At 39.6% G+C, this 16,882-nt stretch overlaps 1 protein-coding gene across 2 annotated transcripts; it reads left to right on the top strand.

Moving 5' to 3' along the window:
- The first annotated feature begins 813 nt into the window (after positions 1–813).
- LOC107767511 (mediator of RNA polymerase II transcription subunit 27-like) lies at positions 814–8,087 on the top strand. 2 transcript variants are annotated; one of them, XM_016586543.2, is made up of 2 exons: positions 814–1,115; positions 6,515–8,087. In XM_016586543.2, the coding sequence occupies exon 2, from the start codon at positions 6,580–6,582 to the stop codon at positions 7,825–7,827; it is 1,248 nt and encodes a 415-aa protein (XP_016442029.2). In that variant the 5' UTR covers positions 814–1,115; positions 6,515–6,579; the 3' UTR covers positions 7,828–8,087. The 2 variants fall into 2 exon arrangements, with proteins under 2 accessions (XP_016442029.2, XP_016442030.2); XM_016586544.2 differs by lacking the exon at positions 814–1,115 and adding an exon at positions 1,522–6,399.
- The last annotated feature ends 8,795 nt before the right edge of the window (positions 8,088–16,882 follow it).

The raw sequence follows: 16,882 nt of genomic DNA on the forward strand, positions 1-16,882 counted from the left end.
AATTTGTAGTTTCTTTGTAGAAAATTTGTAGATATCTACAAACTGGATACATTGAATTTTAATATCCCAATTCCCCTTTCAATTGTAGCATAATTGGCATTTTCGACATAATTGTAGAAGATTTGTAGAAGTTTTAGTCTTCCCAATCTACAATTTATCTACAATTGATCTACAATTCTACAATTTATCTACAATTTCTGGAAATATGTCTTCTTCTTCGAGTTTCAATCTGAAATTCAGTCAAAACCAAGTCTAATCTTCACCAAAACCCCTCAAAATTGAGATATAAACTCCTAAACATATTCCGAATTATTTACAACAACACCCAATCCAAACAAATAATGATTTTTGAAAACCCAAATTTGAATTCAAAGCTTTCAAACTTTTTAATGACTATCAATGGTGGAAAATATATGGAAGAACAGATTTTTTCAACTTTGAGTTGTTGAAACTCGAAAATTTGAATTGTTCGTTCTTTTTTTTTCGAGAATTTGAATTGTAGTTCTGGAGAAAACTACACAAATGAGAAATCTCCTTTCCCTTTTTAAAATTGAATTTAATGTAGAATCAATTAACATCAAGATTCTCTCCTTAATTTTAGCGCGTTTTTAGGGAATATTCTGCTCTTTTAATGCCTAATAGTCGAATGGTATATAAATTGTAGTTAAAGTGTGGACTGGGCGGATAATTAACAAACTATGCACATTTAGGGTAATAAGGTTTCATATATGGTATAGTTAGGAAAAAATTGGGAACTAAGCCCTTTTTTCTCCATCGAATTTAAGCCTTTTAATACTCCACTTTTTATTGAGTGAACCCTCAAATTTAGGGATTTAGGTATGGGCTTTTCCTCCCAGTGTTATACGACTGCGCTTGGAACAATCTCGAATCCAAATCTTCTCCTCAAAACCCTGGCTGACACTCCTCTGTGTCGTATGTCCCTTAGTTCCTCTTCACAGTTGATTCAAGCCTTCATCCTCTTCCTTTTAGACAGATCCAGAGAGAGATTTACACCATCAATCAAGAAAGAAAAAACAAGACTTCTGTAGGTTCTCTCAAGCTGGCCATCTTTGATAAAGAAGCATTCTCTACATGTACACGGGGATATTCATAAGGTGACGCTCACGAATTTTTTTTTTTTTTTTAAAATATTTCGAGTGACATGGGTGACTTTGTAGGTTGGAATATGCGTATTGCAGTTTGTATCATGAGTAGCTACCCCTTATCAACTGAACTATTTGAATGGCTTGCTATTATTTTGATAAAAATGGATTACAACATAAAGTGTATTGCGCCTAGATATTCAGGGGGCAGCACTATTGCTTGTGGTATCAAGATTATGCTCTACTATACTTAGCTGTTTTTTACTTCTCGCAGTACCATCTTGGTATTGATTTGAATAACATTTACTTATCTGATAAAAAAAGCATCAACATTATGCTCAGCATCTACTTATTATATTACTTATATTGCCAAGCAGTCAACTTTATGGTCGGGAAAATATGCATGAATTTTTTTGCTGAATCCATTATTGACGGATGAGTCTCGACTTCAGTGATAAATACTTAAAATACAAAAAAATTCATAGTTTTCCTTTTAAATAACATTTTTTCCTGGAAGGATGCCGGGAAAAGTTCTCTGAGGGTTTTGCTTAAACCTAATACCAGCCCGATTAGCTTTTTAGATTTATCGGGGAAAAAAGGATGCCTGGAGTATTCTTTAGTCCGTGTCTGTCCGCCTCCACCTTTCTTAGTTCCTTTCACTCATTTGTGACTGGTGTAATTTCCTCATGCACAAAGTTGCCAAAGAAAAGATTACTTTGTTAAAAAGATCAGCTAGTTCCTGAAGAAGTGCAGATGCATATATGCATCCTGCAATGAATAGATGTTTAGCAGAAGTTTTCAGTGTCGGCAGTGATACACATTGATAGGGGAACTTTCGTTACCTATTGTGTCATCTTCGAATCACTTTGAAATTATCCAGTCAGAATTTTCTCTAGTAAACTTTTTGTTGGGTTATTGATCATGGTCACAGGGAGGTTAAAAGCCTAGCAAGCTCTTGACCATTAGTGAAGAATGACATAAGCATTTAATAGCTCATTTGTTTCTTCCTGGTGACATAACGAGTATCGGTGGTGATTCATTGTCCCCTTTTTGCTGCATAGGATGAGTAGGAAGGCACCATTGCCCATACCCATTTTCTAACTTTGAATTGCTTATTTATAGATAAGCTAATGACTGGTGACTTCCTCCTACCTTGAACAGCTCAGTTCACCCGAACAGAATATATTGCATGGAAATCAACCTTCAGAACGCACACACTAGTGAGGGACATCAAAATAGTTTAATCTCAGGAGGTGCATTAAAGCTAACACCTCTATACAATAATATACCCATTTTTGGTTTCTGTGGGACCAAGTTATGTCCTTCGTGTGGTTCAGGAAAGTTTGATGGCTTTTTTATTTTCTTTAAACATTGGACACCAAGAAGACATGCAAATTATAACCTATTAGTTTGTTTCTCCTTGGTATCCTACATATTGTGGTGATTCACAGTCCCCTACTTTCTCCTCCCAATGAGAATGTAGGCTACGATAGCCCTACATATCTGGTTATTAAAAAACGATAGCCCTACATCTCTATGACCATTTACCTCTCTTTTGGCCCCTATCCCAGAGTACCATGCACATTGTCTCACCCCTTTCATTCTGCTGGCGATTGGTAGTTAAGTGGATGCACATTACATCTAGGACAGGCTTTTTTATGCTTATGCATTTTGTGGACTGTTAAGTGGATTGCTTATGCTTTTTTGTGCCTTCCCTGGATGGTTTTTTTAATTTTATTAAACCTTGGACACCAAGAAGACATGCAAACGATAACCTATTAGTTTGTTTCTCCTTGGTATCCTACATCTTGTGGTGATTCATAGTCCCCTACTTTCTCCTCCTGATGTGAATGTAGGCCACGATAACCCTACATCTCTATTTAGTTACTTTTACAGAAGGTACTAATCGTAATCTATGATCATTTAAACTTGTTGCTTCTCTTTTGGTGCTTACCCCAGAGTGCCGTGCACATTATCTCACCCCTGTCATGTTGCTTATGAGTGGCGGTTAAGTGGATGGACAACACATCTAGGATTTGTTTATTGGAGTGCTGAGGTGGAAATTAGGAACTTTTTGATAAACTAAAAACTATAAGCCAACTTGTACTAGATGGGAAGAGTTCAGTTGTTCCTTATTGTCATATCCTTGCTGGGTGTTGTTTTCTTGAATGTTCGTTTGCTTAGAATAGCTTGTGGATTCTCTTTATTCTGTTTAGAGGCAAATTTATTTGTATTTGGTTACCCGTTGACTGCTACTTCTTCTGTTAAACTAAGCTTGTATTTTGTTATTAAAAAACGATAGCCCTACATCTCTATGACCATTTACCTCTCTTTTGGCCCCTACCCCAGAGTACCATGCACATTGTCTCACCCCTTTCATTCTGCTGGCGATTGGCAGTTAAGTGGATGCACATCACATCTAGGACAGGCTTTTTTATGCTTATGCATTTTGTGGACTGTTAAGTGGATTGCTTATGCTTTTTTGTGCCTTCCCTGGATGGTTTTTTAAATTTTATTAAACCTTGGACACCAAGAAGACATGCAAACGATAACCTATTAGTTTGTTTCTCCTTGGTATCCTACATCTTGTGGTGATTCATAGTCCCCTACTTTCTCCTCCTGATGAGAATGTAGGCTACAATAACCCTACATCTCTATTTAGTTACTTTTACAGAAGGTACTAATTGTAATCTATGATCATTTAAACTTGTTGCTTCTCTTTTGGTGCTTACCCCAGAGTGCCGTGCACATTATCTCACCCCTGTCATGTTGCTTATGAGTGGCGGTTAAGTGGATGGACAACACATCTAGGATTTGTTTATTGGAGTGCTGAGGTGGAAATTAGGAACTTTTTGATAGACTAAAAACTATAAGCCAAAATGTACTAGATGGGAAGAGTTCAGTTGTTCCTTATTGTCATATCCTTGCTGGGTGTTGTTTTCTTGAATGTTCGTTTGCTTAGAATAGCTTGTGGATTCTCTTTATTTTGTTTAGAGGCGAATTTATTTGTATTTGGTTACCCGTTGACTGCTACTTCTTCTGTTAAACTAAGCTTGTCTACACATTCCTAATATAGTAATATACTACATTCATGTGGTAGGACAGTAATACCCATAATAAAATTCAAAAAATACTATCTTATCTTATCCTATAAACTTTCTGTAGCTACTCAAGCTCAATGAATATAGACATGTTCTGAATTTAGACAAAATATAACTTCATTGATTCTCTCGACTTTGTATACTCATTTATGGTTTGTTGTTCAAGAAGAGGTCACATTTGTTCAGAAAGATAACAATAAGTTGGATGGCCTACCAGTGGAAGCCAACAATGTGTCCACCTTTTTTTTTTAATCAAGTAAAGGTAGGAAAACAAGTGCAAATTATAACTTATAGTCTATCTCTTCTTGGTGACTTCTGGTGATTCATAGTCCTTTCTTTCTCCTTCTAATGAGATAGGAGGCTATGATCGCGGTAAATCTCTGTTGGGCATACGTTTCCGGAGGTTCTAAGCTCTGGTCATTTATGCTTTGACCTTTCTCCTTGCCTCCAACCCGAGGCACCATTACACATCATCTCATCCCTTGCCTTCTGTATCTCTTACGATGAGCGTTCACTGGGTGGAAAGCGAATGAAGGATTTGCTGAGTCGGAGTTGTAATGTTGAAGGTGTGAAGTTTTGATAGACTAGAAGATAGAACTACATTAGTATTAGGCGGGGAGAGTTGTTTCTGTAGCAGGAATTGGAAGTATTTCTAATTGAGTAATTATTTTGGAAGTCCGTCCACCTAGAAAGGCTTGTGTGTTTTCTTTGTGAGTGTGTTTTCTGTGGTGATGCTTTCTAGTCATTTCTGAATGTTTCTCTCTTTATACATTTCTTTATATTTGTTTCATCCTCACAGAAACCTAAGAAACTTAGATTTCTATCTCTTCTAATGTTTTTTCCTTTTTGGTTGTCCACAGTTCACTTTCTTGTTAACATTGTTTCACAACCAGTTTGACATGAATTAGTATATTTTCCAGATGTGCTCTGGGGTGTTGGTTTTGGCTGCTGTTGTGGCCTTGTGGGACTCTAACTATTTTTCAATATTTATCGTCTTTTATTTGGTCAACCAAATAGTTTATCATTAAAATAGGAGAACTGTTTTAGAAAGTTTTAATATTTTCAATCTACAGTATCGAGGATACCTTGGCTTCCATTTCTGCCCTACAGTTCTCCAAACTTTTGAAGATAATCTTCCACAATGAGCAATAGGATGGAGTGAAAAGGATATAGGATAAAAAAAGATATATGACACATTCTCTTCCCTTCGTGAAAGAATTTGGCTGTATAAGTTTTATAAAACAGCAGTATAGTGGATTATATTTATCAATCTACATCAGTAAAAGCTAGAAAATTCCTGTCTTGGCGGGGAGACTTTCCTGAATCACAAAGCGTTGAAACTTCAAAGACATTATTCCCATCATTGCTACTTTTTTTGATAGACAAGGGAAATCCTTTCCCCATGTAACTCAAAAAATATTTGTACTTCACAAAATTTGCTGTGATTGCATAGCAAGATGGATAGCTCACATCAAATCCCCTATAGTCTGGTAAAAAATGATTACGGAATATATTGAGTGATTGTTTGCTGTATATTGTTGCCCTACAACATGTGAGTGATGAACATTTTCCTTCAAAGTTGAAAAGGAGGCTACACTCACTCACACATCCTCTTTGCGCCGCTGCATAATTTTGTGGAATATGGAATAGCTGTAGGAATTCTTTGCTTTTCCAATTTGTGGGTCTTTTGTTCGCACAATGCAATTGGACAAAAAGGAATGCAGAAAATATCAAGTGATTATTTGTTGTATCCTGTTTTCCTACAATATAGGAGTGACGAACAGTCTCCTTCTTCAAAGTGGAAAAGAAGGCTACAATCACTCGGACAGCCTCTTACTGTTATCTTTTGGAATATGCGGTAAAAATCGTTTGCATTTCCATTCTGGGAGTATTTTGTTCATACCGTACAATTGGACAAAAGGATTACAGAAAATACGGAGTGATTGTTTGCTGTATCCAGTTGTCCTATAAAGTTGGGTGATGAACAGTCTCCTTCTTCAAAGTGGAAAAGGAGGCTACAGTCACTCGCACATCCTTTTAGCTTGCTGCTGTGGTTAATTTTTGTTTTGTTTCACTACTTTATGTACATGTTCCTAGTTTTATGGGGTACTTGGTCAGAATTTTTGCTCTGAAGCACGATATCAGACATTACTTACATGTTCGAGCCCAAGTGGTGACAAAATGAGTGTGTTGAGGTGACCATTGAAACTTTTGAAATATGATTTAATGAAATGTAGGTTTTGAACTGGTTTTTATGGTTACCTGTTAAGGTTGACTCTCACCCACTTCTCCTTTTTATAATTAAAACAGAACACCTCATCCACGGGGACTATAATCACCAACATTAAAACCTCCCAAGGTTCAGACATACAAAAATGCAGCAACCAACACCACAACCCCACACAGCGGCGGGACCAGGAGCTTCAGGGGCAGAGTCCAGCCAGGCGAATGGAGATGCGCCGCCAAAGCAGGTGGCAATGGCACTGGAGCGGCTGGGGCAGGCGAGTAGACTCATAGCTGATATCAGACTTGGCGCAGATCGGCTTCTGGAAGCCCTATTTGTGGCAGCTCAGCCACAACACTCTTCTAAACCTTTGCATCTTATCCTCAAAGAAGAAGCTTCTATGAGACAACACCTACAAGACCTTCGCTCTGTTGGAAGGCAGTTGGAAGATTCTGGTGTCCTCAATGATTCCCTTCGATCACGAAGTAATTCGTGGGGCCTCCACATGCCCTTGGTTTGTCCCGATGGTGCTGTTGTTGCATATGCATGGAAGAGACAACTTGCTGGTCAGGCTGGTGCATCTGCAGTTGATAGGACTAGGTTAGCCCTCAAGGCCTTTAATGATCAGAAACGACGATTTTTCCCACACCTTGATACCAATGCTGGTGAGGAGGGTGCTACAAAGAAACTTTGTGGTCCTCCATCAAGTGATCAAGAAGAAACTTGGGAACCGAAAACAGTGTCTGAAGTTCTGACACATCTGAAAATGGAGGTTCCAAATGTAACAACTTTCTCCTACCAGCGTTTGGATTGGTTAAAGCGGTCTACCTCATTGCCCTCTTCGACCAGTGAAAATTCTATTGAATTATCGAAAGATAATACTTTCCAAAGCACGACAACGTTAAGACAAGGATCATCTGATGATGTTGTTCCAGACAAGGTTGCTATAATCGAGTTGTTGATACCTTCTGTTTTTAGAGCCATAGTATCAGTTTCCCCTGCTGGTTCATTGGATCCTGATGCTCTAGCTTTCTTCTCGCCAGATGAGGGTGGTAGCTATGTACATGCGAGGGGATTTTCTGTTCATCATGTATTTAGGCACATCACGGAGCATGCTGCTATGGCTTTACAGCATTTTACAGGTGTCGGTACCGAGACAGCCTTGCTTTCTTTGCTGCTCTGGGTCTGCAGCTACCAAACTTTGTTCTCAAAAGTATGCAGCAAGTGTAGCCGGCTACTATCAATGGACAAAGAGTCTGCAATGCTACTGCCTCCTGTGTATCGCCCTTACCGGAATTTTTGTGCTGGAAAATTCTTGTCAAAGTCTGTCTCAAAAGACGACATAAGTGTGGATTCTACTCAGAGTTTTCATATCGACTGCTTTTCTGAGGAAGCATAGAAAATCAGCCTTCTGATACCTGATCTGGAACATTGCACAAAGAAATTCAGAATCTGTAGGCTTTGAACAATTTGGACCTCTTCCCAACCAGATAGTAGCAGCTTTTGTACTTTCTTCTCATAGTAGCAGCATTTGTACTTAGTTTTCCTGCGTTTAAGTTCCTTTCTCTTGTTGGAAAAGTGTAGCTTTTACTCCCCTTCTGACCATGCCTGATCTTGAAGATTGTACCAAGAAATGTCAAATTTATAATTTTTTTACAATTTGGACCTCTCTTCAACCAAAAAAGAAAAGGACCTCATCCACTTTGGTTATAATGTAGCATGTAGCATTCTTAGAGGCCTAGTTGTTTAGTGCTATGTGTTTCTCAGCCGAACCAAAAAAAGTTCCGTTTTCAACTGAGCCTGGTTTGCAATGGTAGCTGTCCGACATACTCGATTGTAGCAGCTCCTCGATCATTGTAGGGAAGCTTGCAGGCTCACGTTTCTACACTCTTTGAGCAGACACAGTATGAAGAGCATGGAAAGCTATCTTGTAAAAGAACCAACCTTATTGTTGAACTGGATCATGATCTCTGGCTCTTTGATATTGTTCTTTTTGAAAGTACCTGTCTTATTGACCAGTTAAGCTTCATACAAGAAGCTTTTGAAAGCTCTTGAAAATATCTTGTAGTAAGAAGATCTAAAGTTCTTGGCTAAATAGGTAGGCACATGGGATAAAAGTATGTTGACCGAGGCCACCACTTAATATTCTGACCATTGCTTGGGGGAAGGGCCCTTATCCGTGTCTAATCTCGTTCTGTGGAGCAAACACCTACTTTGAGGAGAAAGAAATCCTTTCCTAAAGTGAATTCCGGATCTCTGGTTACGTTTTGGAATAAAAATAAACGACGACCACCAAGAAGAATAAATCCTTTATAATGCACACATTCACTAGTCCACCGGTAACAATGCCCAGATCCCCCTTTCTGTGTTGAAGAATGAATATATTGATGCAGGCATGTCTTCAAGAATGATTTCTAACATGAGGAATTCTTTAAACAACTCAAAGGCTCCATTCCAATTGGCTTTTAAAACCAGCAAATATTATAAATCACCATAATATATTCCAAGGAATAGCATATAGGGAAACCATCTCGACTGCCTGTTACATTCTTAAAATTGATAGTAAAGTGTCAAGTAGGGAATTAACACAAGTTACAGTGAGCATATTCCTACCACCATCTAATATTGAATGTCAATGCAAAATGCCTTGGCCAGCAGGAGGGTGGGTCTACTTCCTTACTGATTTTGTGTCAATCGTCCTTAAGCAAGGCTGAAAAATCTTTCTAAGGACAGTACAATTTTCAGAATGCTACACTAGCCACAGATTTTTGTAAAGGATTAGCAACGAGTTTCCCTCTTGATGTGAACTTACTTCGTGGTTCTACAGTATCTTTTTTATATCAATTTTGTCTTTCACTATGATTTTGGTTTATGTATCAAATTATTTTGTATGCTGCTATTAACAAGCTCTAGAACGAAGCGCATGGATCGACACCATGTTTTCAACTTCTTCAGGAAATAGATTTAAATTTATCCTTCAAGTTAGGCTGCCTACATCACATTCCCTTAGGGTGCGATTCTTTTCCAAATCCTGTGTGCAATGGCGTATGCAAGACTTTTTTTGTAAATGGTGTCACATTTAAATAAATGAACATATAAATAAATCGTTGTAAGAAGATCGTATAAATAAAAATTAAGTTAAATGCATTAATGTATTGTCATTAACATTACAAAGAAAAACAAAGAAGGGATAAATGTTTCAAAAAAAAGGAAGTAATAAATAAATAAAGCTAAACCATGGTCACTTGCAAGTAAAGATGACAGTACTTAGCAAGATTGATATTCAGTATTTTCCTAAAAGGGAAAAAGAAGCCGAGCTAACACATAGCCGGGGACTCGATCCTGTCACCTCTATGATAATATGTACTCCCTCCGTTTCAATTTATGTGAAGCCATTTGACTGAACACGGAGTTTAAGAAAAGAGAGCAGACTTTTGATCTTGTGGTGTAAAATAAGGCACATATATTTTGTGTGGCTATAAATCATTGTGTAAAGATAAATTGTTTCCAAATAAGGAAATGAGTCATTTTTTTTTGGCACAGACTAAAAAGTAAATAGGTTCACATAAATTGAAACGGAGGGAGTAGCATCTTTCTGATGCAGAGAGGAATGTGTTTATCAAGTGGTGTCCTCTATTCCTTTTTACGTATATCATTTAGTACTGTTGTATACGGTAGAAATCGGGGCTACCCGATTTCGTTCTTTGGTCGAGATAGGAATGTCACGTCAAAAAGCTAGGACATCGAGTCCGGACCGAGGTAGACATCAATTGCGACCAGAAAGACGCAGACTTCGAGTGACATCAGCATAGCTTGATAACGGAAAAGGCGAGATATTCGTGATTGGCCGAGGATCGTGGCGTGAATCTCGGAACGAATCAATATACATCGATTAATTAGATGTTAATATGGTTTCCTACTATAATTAGAAGTGCACCTTATTTAGGACTCCCCTATTATATAAAGAAGGATCACATTTATTTGCAAGGATCACCATTGTTCACTGATAAGAATTTATACACTCATTACTTTCTTGCTATTTTGTTTATTGTTCATCAAAGTTGCTTTATCATTTACTATCCCACCTCGAAACTATCTTAAGTCGAGGTCGAGACCTGGCTAGCATACTAGTTTGATTTATTTTGCCCTCTAATTTATTCGTTTATTTTTTTACTTTTCAATTGGTATTGGACGAAATCACATATCCTTAAAATCACAATATAAATTTAGTTGTTATCCGAATTTGAGGGTAAATAGTTTGGCGCCCACCGTGGGGCTAAGGATAATAGTGATTGCTTGATGCTGATTCTGATAACACACATTATTTTACACTTGTTCTTGTCGAGTATCTTTGCTCTCAGGTTAAAACATGTCAAACTCACAAAACACACCCACACATGGTAAAGATGGTCTCGAGTTTCACGGGGAAAACGACAATGTAATTGCTCTAAGAGCTGAGGTGCTGCAGGCTAATCTCGGGGGAGCATCAGTTGCCAATCCAGTCGATGTTAGTTCGCGCGTTGCTTTAAATGCGGACCTAGGCGCGGACCCCGAAGGGAGTGTACGCAGAGAAGGCCAATCTGGTGGCCAAGGTACACATGGCAGAGGAGACGGAGGAGTTAGTTTCTAGGTGATATTCGAGATGCTACAGACTCAACAGGCCGCTATTGCTCAGTTACAAAATCAACATAGAACTCCGAGTAGGGTCGAGCCAGAAATCACTCGCCATACCGAGCCAGTGCCGGAAAGGTCGAATGATAACGAATTGGGGACTTATCATGCCATAATGAAAATGCTCAAGGAGCTCACCAAAAGAATTGAGTCAGGAGAGAAGAAAATAAATGATAATGATAAAAAAGTGGAAACATACAACTCCCTAGTTGATCAGATACCGGGGGCACCACCAATCTTGAAAGGGATGGATTCGAAGAAATTTGTACAAAAGCTTTTCCTTTCGAGTGCGGCACCGAAACCCATTCCAAAGAAGTTTCGTATGCTGGACATACCTAAATACAATGGGACCACCGATCCCAAGGAGCATATCACTCCTACACATGCGCCATCAAGGGTAATGGTTTGGAAGATGATGAGATTGAATCTGTTTATTGAAAAAGTTCAGGGAAACCCTATCGAAGGGAGCAATGATTTGGTACCACAATCTACCACCAAATTCCATCGACTCGTTAGCCATGTTGGCAGAATCTTTCGTAAAGGCACATGCCGGAGCCATAAAGGTTATGACAAGAAAATTGAACCTTTTCAAAGTAAGACAAAGGTATAATGAAATGTTAAGGGAGTTTGTATCCCGATTTCAAATGGAACGCATAGAGTTTCCACCAGTCACTGATGATTGGGCCGTTCAATCTTTCACTCAAGGATTGAATGAATGAAGTTCGATAGAATCACGTTAGTAGAAGCAAAATCTGATCGAATATTCGGTTGTAACTTGGGCAGATGTACACAATCGGTACCAATCGAAGATCAGGGTCGAGGATGACCAATTAGGAGCTCCTTCTGGTTCAGTGCACCCGAACAGGTCAGCCGCCAAAAATCAGAGGGACATCAACAAAGAGCCAAAATCGAACAAAGATCGATATCAACCGCACACCTTAGATCGCAGGAACAGTGGTCCAGGATGCAATCACGCCCGGAACGATCGGATAAGCGATCAAGGACAGAATTCTCAGGGACTCATGAGCAAAAATGGTTTTGATAAGTATGCCGACCCCCATAGAGGCACCTCGATTATCAGAGTATAATTTTAGTGTCGATGCATCAGGTATTGTATCGACAATTGGAAGAATCAAAGACACTAGATGGCCTAGGCCCATACAGACCAATCCTTCCCAAAGGAACCCCAATCTGATGTGTAAATATCATGGCACGCATGGTCATAGGACCGAGGATTGTAGGCAATTGAGAGAGGAGGTAGCATGTTCATTCAATGAGGGCCACCTTCAAGAATTCCTAAGTGACCAAGCCAAGAATCATTTCAGGGAAAGGGACGCCAACAAGAAAATTGAACAGGAAGAGCCACAACATGTAATTCATATGATCGTCGGAGGGGTCAATATTCCACAAGGGCCCTTGGTCAAACGCACTAAGGTATCAATTACTAGAGAGAAACAAACCCGAGACTATGTGCCAGAAGGAACCATATCATTCAACGACAAGGAGGAAGAAGGAATTTCTCAGCCTCACAACGACACTCTGGTAATCTCTATCTTATTAAATAAAGTTCAAGTTAAGCGTGTTTTAGTAGATCCAGGTAGCTCAGCAAATATCATCCGATTGAGGGTCGCGGAGAAACTCGGCCTACAAGATCAGATCGTGCCCCCAGCTCGGGTCTTGAACGGTTTCAATATGTCCAGTGAAACAACTAAAGCAGAGATTATCCTACTGGTGAATGTGGCTGGAACTATCCAAGGTACCAGGTTTCACGTGATCGATGGAGACATGAGGTACAACACCCTATTCGGGACGCCTTGGATCCACAACATGAGGGCAGTCCCTTCAACTCTCCACCAAATGATGAAATTCCCAACGTTAGACGGGGTAAAAACAATGTACAGGGAGCAGCATGCTACAAAAGAAATGTTCGTGGTCAATGAGGTAATACTGATTTCGATGCTATCAATAGCAGAAGGATCGGGCATCAAAGGTAAATAGGAATCCAAATAGCAATCACCGCCACCAGCCTCGATCAAATCGAAGAAGCAGGAAATGGAAGAGAAAGAGGAAGAGGAAGATTTTTGACCCCTCGAACTTTTGTTGTTCCCGAAGATTCCGACGCCACCAAATCAACGGTCGAAGATCTAGAACAGTTTATATTGATCGAGCACCTGCCCGAGCAAAAGGTATACCTGGGAACAGGGTTAACCCTCGAACTCAGGAAAAAGCTTATTCATTTTCTTATTGATAACATAGATTGTTTTGATTGGTCCCACTTAGACATGACAGGGATCCCACCGGAAATAACAATGCATCGACTAAGCCTGGACCCAAAGTTCAGATCGGTTAAACAAAAAAGAAGGCCCCAATCCGACGTAAAGCACGCGTTCATAAAGGACGAGGTAACTAAACTTCTCAAAATATGGTCCATTCATGAAGTAAAGTACCCCGAATAGTTAGCTAATGTAGTCGTAGTTCCTAAAAAAGGGAACAAACTTAGGATGTGTGTAGATTATAAAGATTTAAATAAGGCATGTCCAAAAGATTCTTTTCCACTGCCTAACATCGATAGCATGATCGACGCCACGACCGACCATGAGATCCTTAGTTTTCTCGATGGCTGTTCCGGGTACAATCAAATTCAAATGAACCCGGAAAATTAAGAAAAGACTTCATTCATCACCAAATATGGAATATATTGTTATAATGTAATGCCCTTTGGGCTAAAAAATACAGGAGCTACCTACCAACGCCTAGTAAATAAAATGTTCGAAGAACAAATAGGTAAATCAATAGAAGTATATATTGATGACATGCTAGTTAAGTCCCTGCGCGCAGAGGACCATTTGACACATTTGTAGGAAACATTCAAGATACTGAGAAAATACAACATGAAGCTCAACCCCGAGAATTGTGTTTTCAGGGTCGTTTTGGGCAAGTTCCTTGGCTTCATGGTGTCAAATCGGGGAATTGAGATCAACCCCGATAAAATCAAGGCTATTGAAGACATCACCATCGTGGACAGCGTTAAAGCCGTGCAAAGGTTGACGAGGTGGATAGCTGCCTTAGGCCGATTCATATCGAGATCATCGGATCAAAGTCATAGATTCTTCTCTCTTATAAAAAAGAAGAAAAATTTCTCTTGGACCCCAGAATGCCGATAGGCATTAGAAGAATTGAAGCGATACCTCTTGAACCAACCATTGCTTCATACTCCAAAGGCAGATGAAAAACTCTACTTATACTTGGTAGTCTCAAAGATCGCGGTAAGTGGTATCCTGGTTTGAGACGAGCAAGGTATGCAATTTCCTGTTTATTATGTAAGTAGAACTCTAGGAGAAGCAGAAACTAGATATCCACACTTAGAGAAATTGGCACCTGCATTGATAAGCGCCTCTAGGAAGGTAAAACTGTATTTTCAATGTCACCCAATATGTGTACTAACCACTTACCCACTTCATAATGTTTTGCATAAGCTCGAGTTATTGGGCCGATTGGCCAAATGAGCTGTCGAACTTAGTGGGGACGATATCAAATATCAACCCGAACGGCCATCAAGTCTCAAATTTTAGCAGACTTTGTGACCGATTTCATGCAAACCCTCGTACCCGAAGTCGTGAAGGAACTCTTGTTAAAATCAGGTACATCATCGGGGGTGTGGAACCTTTTCACAGACGATGCCTCGAATGTGAAGGGGTCCGGGCTAGGCATCATTTTGAAGCCGCCCACGGGCAACACTATTAGACAATCTATCAAAACTTCTAAGCTGACTAATAATAAGGTCAAGTACGAGGCCATGATTGCAAGTCTCGAACTAGCTAAAAGCTTGGGGACGGAAGTCATTGAAGCCAAGTGCAACTCTATACTGGTAGTAAACCAAGTAAACAAACCCTTCGAGGTTCGAGAGGATATAATGCAAAGGTATTTGGACAAGCTACAAGTGACTCTGCACCGTTTTAAAGAATGGACCTTGCAGCACATACCTCGCGAGCAGAATAGTAAAGCCGATGCTCTTGCAAATTTGGGGTCATCAGTGAGGAGGACGAAATCAGTTCGGGGACTGTCGTTCAACTCTCAAGATCAGTGATCGAAGAAGGTTACACTGAGATAAACTCCATAAGCTTAACTTGGGATTGGAGGAATAAACATATCGGGTACTTGAAAAATGGAAAGTTCCCATCGGACCCTAAAGAATCGAGGGCCCTACGAACAAAAGTTGCTCGATTCACATTGATTGAAGATGGAACATTGTTTAGGTGGACATTCGACGGACCATTAGCAGTATGTTTTGGACCAGGGGACACCGATTATGTTATGCAAAAAGTCCATGAAGGTACTTGTGGGAACCACTCCGGTGCCGAATCACTAATTCGCAAGGTCATCAGAGCAGGATACTATTGGGATAGTATGGGAAAAGACGCTAAGGCGTTTGTTCAAAAATGTGATAAATGCCAAAGGTATGCACCAATGATCTATCAGCATATAGAACAACTTCATTAGGTCCTATATCCGTGGCCATTCATGAAATGGGAGATGTATATCATCAGCCCTCTACCATCGGCTCCAGGTAAAGCTAAATTCATTTTGTTTATGACTGACTACTTCTCTAAATGGGTGGAAGCACAAGCCTTCAAGAAAGTCAGAGAAAAAAAGTTATATACTTCATCTGGGATGACATCATATGCCGATTTGGGATACCTACCGAAATTGTATGCGACAACGGAAAGCAGTTCATCGGTGGCAAGGTAACGAAGTTTCTCGAAGAACATAAAATAAAAAGGATCTTATCAACACCATATAATCTAAGTGGAAATGGATAGGCCGAGTCAACGAACAAAAACCATCATTCAGAATCTAAAGAAGAGATTGAACGACGCCAAGGGAAAATTGAGAGAAATTCTACCCAAGGTTCTTTGGGCATATCGAACAACATCGAAGTCTAGTATGGGGGCAACCCCGTTCTCCTTAGTATATGGCTTCGAAGCCTTGATTTCGGTCGAAGTCGGAGAACCTAGCGCCAGATTTCAACATACAACGGAAGAATCAAATCATGAGTCTATGAATACTAACCTCGAACTATTGGATGAAAAATGAGAAGCTGCACTCCTTCGGATGGCTGCGCAAAAACAAAGAATCGAGAGATATTATAATAGAAGAACCAACCTTCGCCACTTCGAATCGGGGACTTAGTCTTAAGAAAAGTCACCATCAACACTCGAGATCCTAACGAAGGAAAACTCGGTCCAAATTGGGAAGGACCCTATCAAGTCCTCGATATTGTTGGGAAGGGATCTTACAAACTTGGCACAGTGGAGGGCGAACAATTGCCAAACAATTGGAATATATCACTCCTCAAACGATATTATTGCTGAGGTATGATTTTCTCCCTTTCCATTTGTATTTGATACTAACTTGTTGCAGGTGTTCAATCGAAGACGTCGAAGAAGCTCTTAAACATGAGGGCCTTAGGTTTTAAAGCACGCATTGCACTCTTTTTCCCTTATATTGGTTTTTATCCCAAATGGGTTTTTCTGGCGAGGTTTTTAATGAGGCAATAATTATATGTGCTACCTGGGGACAATTCAACAGTATTTGAGGCTTTTCTACATTCAACCTCGAATACTGGGTGGCATCACCCTCGGATGATTTATTTTTAAGGAAAAATACTTCGTGTCAATAGGGCCTCGATAGGGACACTTTGTAATGGGCCAAAGGTCGAACAAACCGTGTCTATGTAGATTAATCGAGCCGTACGCATTTATAAATTATTCAAAGAAGCATTT

Source organism: Nicotiana tabacum, chromosome 22, assembly GCF_000715075.1.
Source record: "Nicotiana tabacum cultivar K326 chromosome 22, ASM71507v2, whole genome shotgun sequence".
Lineage (NCBI taxonomy): Eukaryota > Viridiplantae > Streptophyta > Magnoliopsida > Solanales > Solanaceae > Nicotiana > Nicotiana tabacum.

What these genes read in the sequence shown, in the direction of transcription:
- LOC107767511 (XM_016586543.2), top strand. Translation starts at nt 6,580, where the DNA reads ATGCAGCAACCAACACCACAACCCCACACAGCGGCGGGACCAGGAGCT.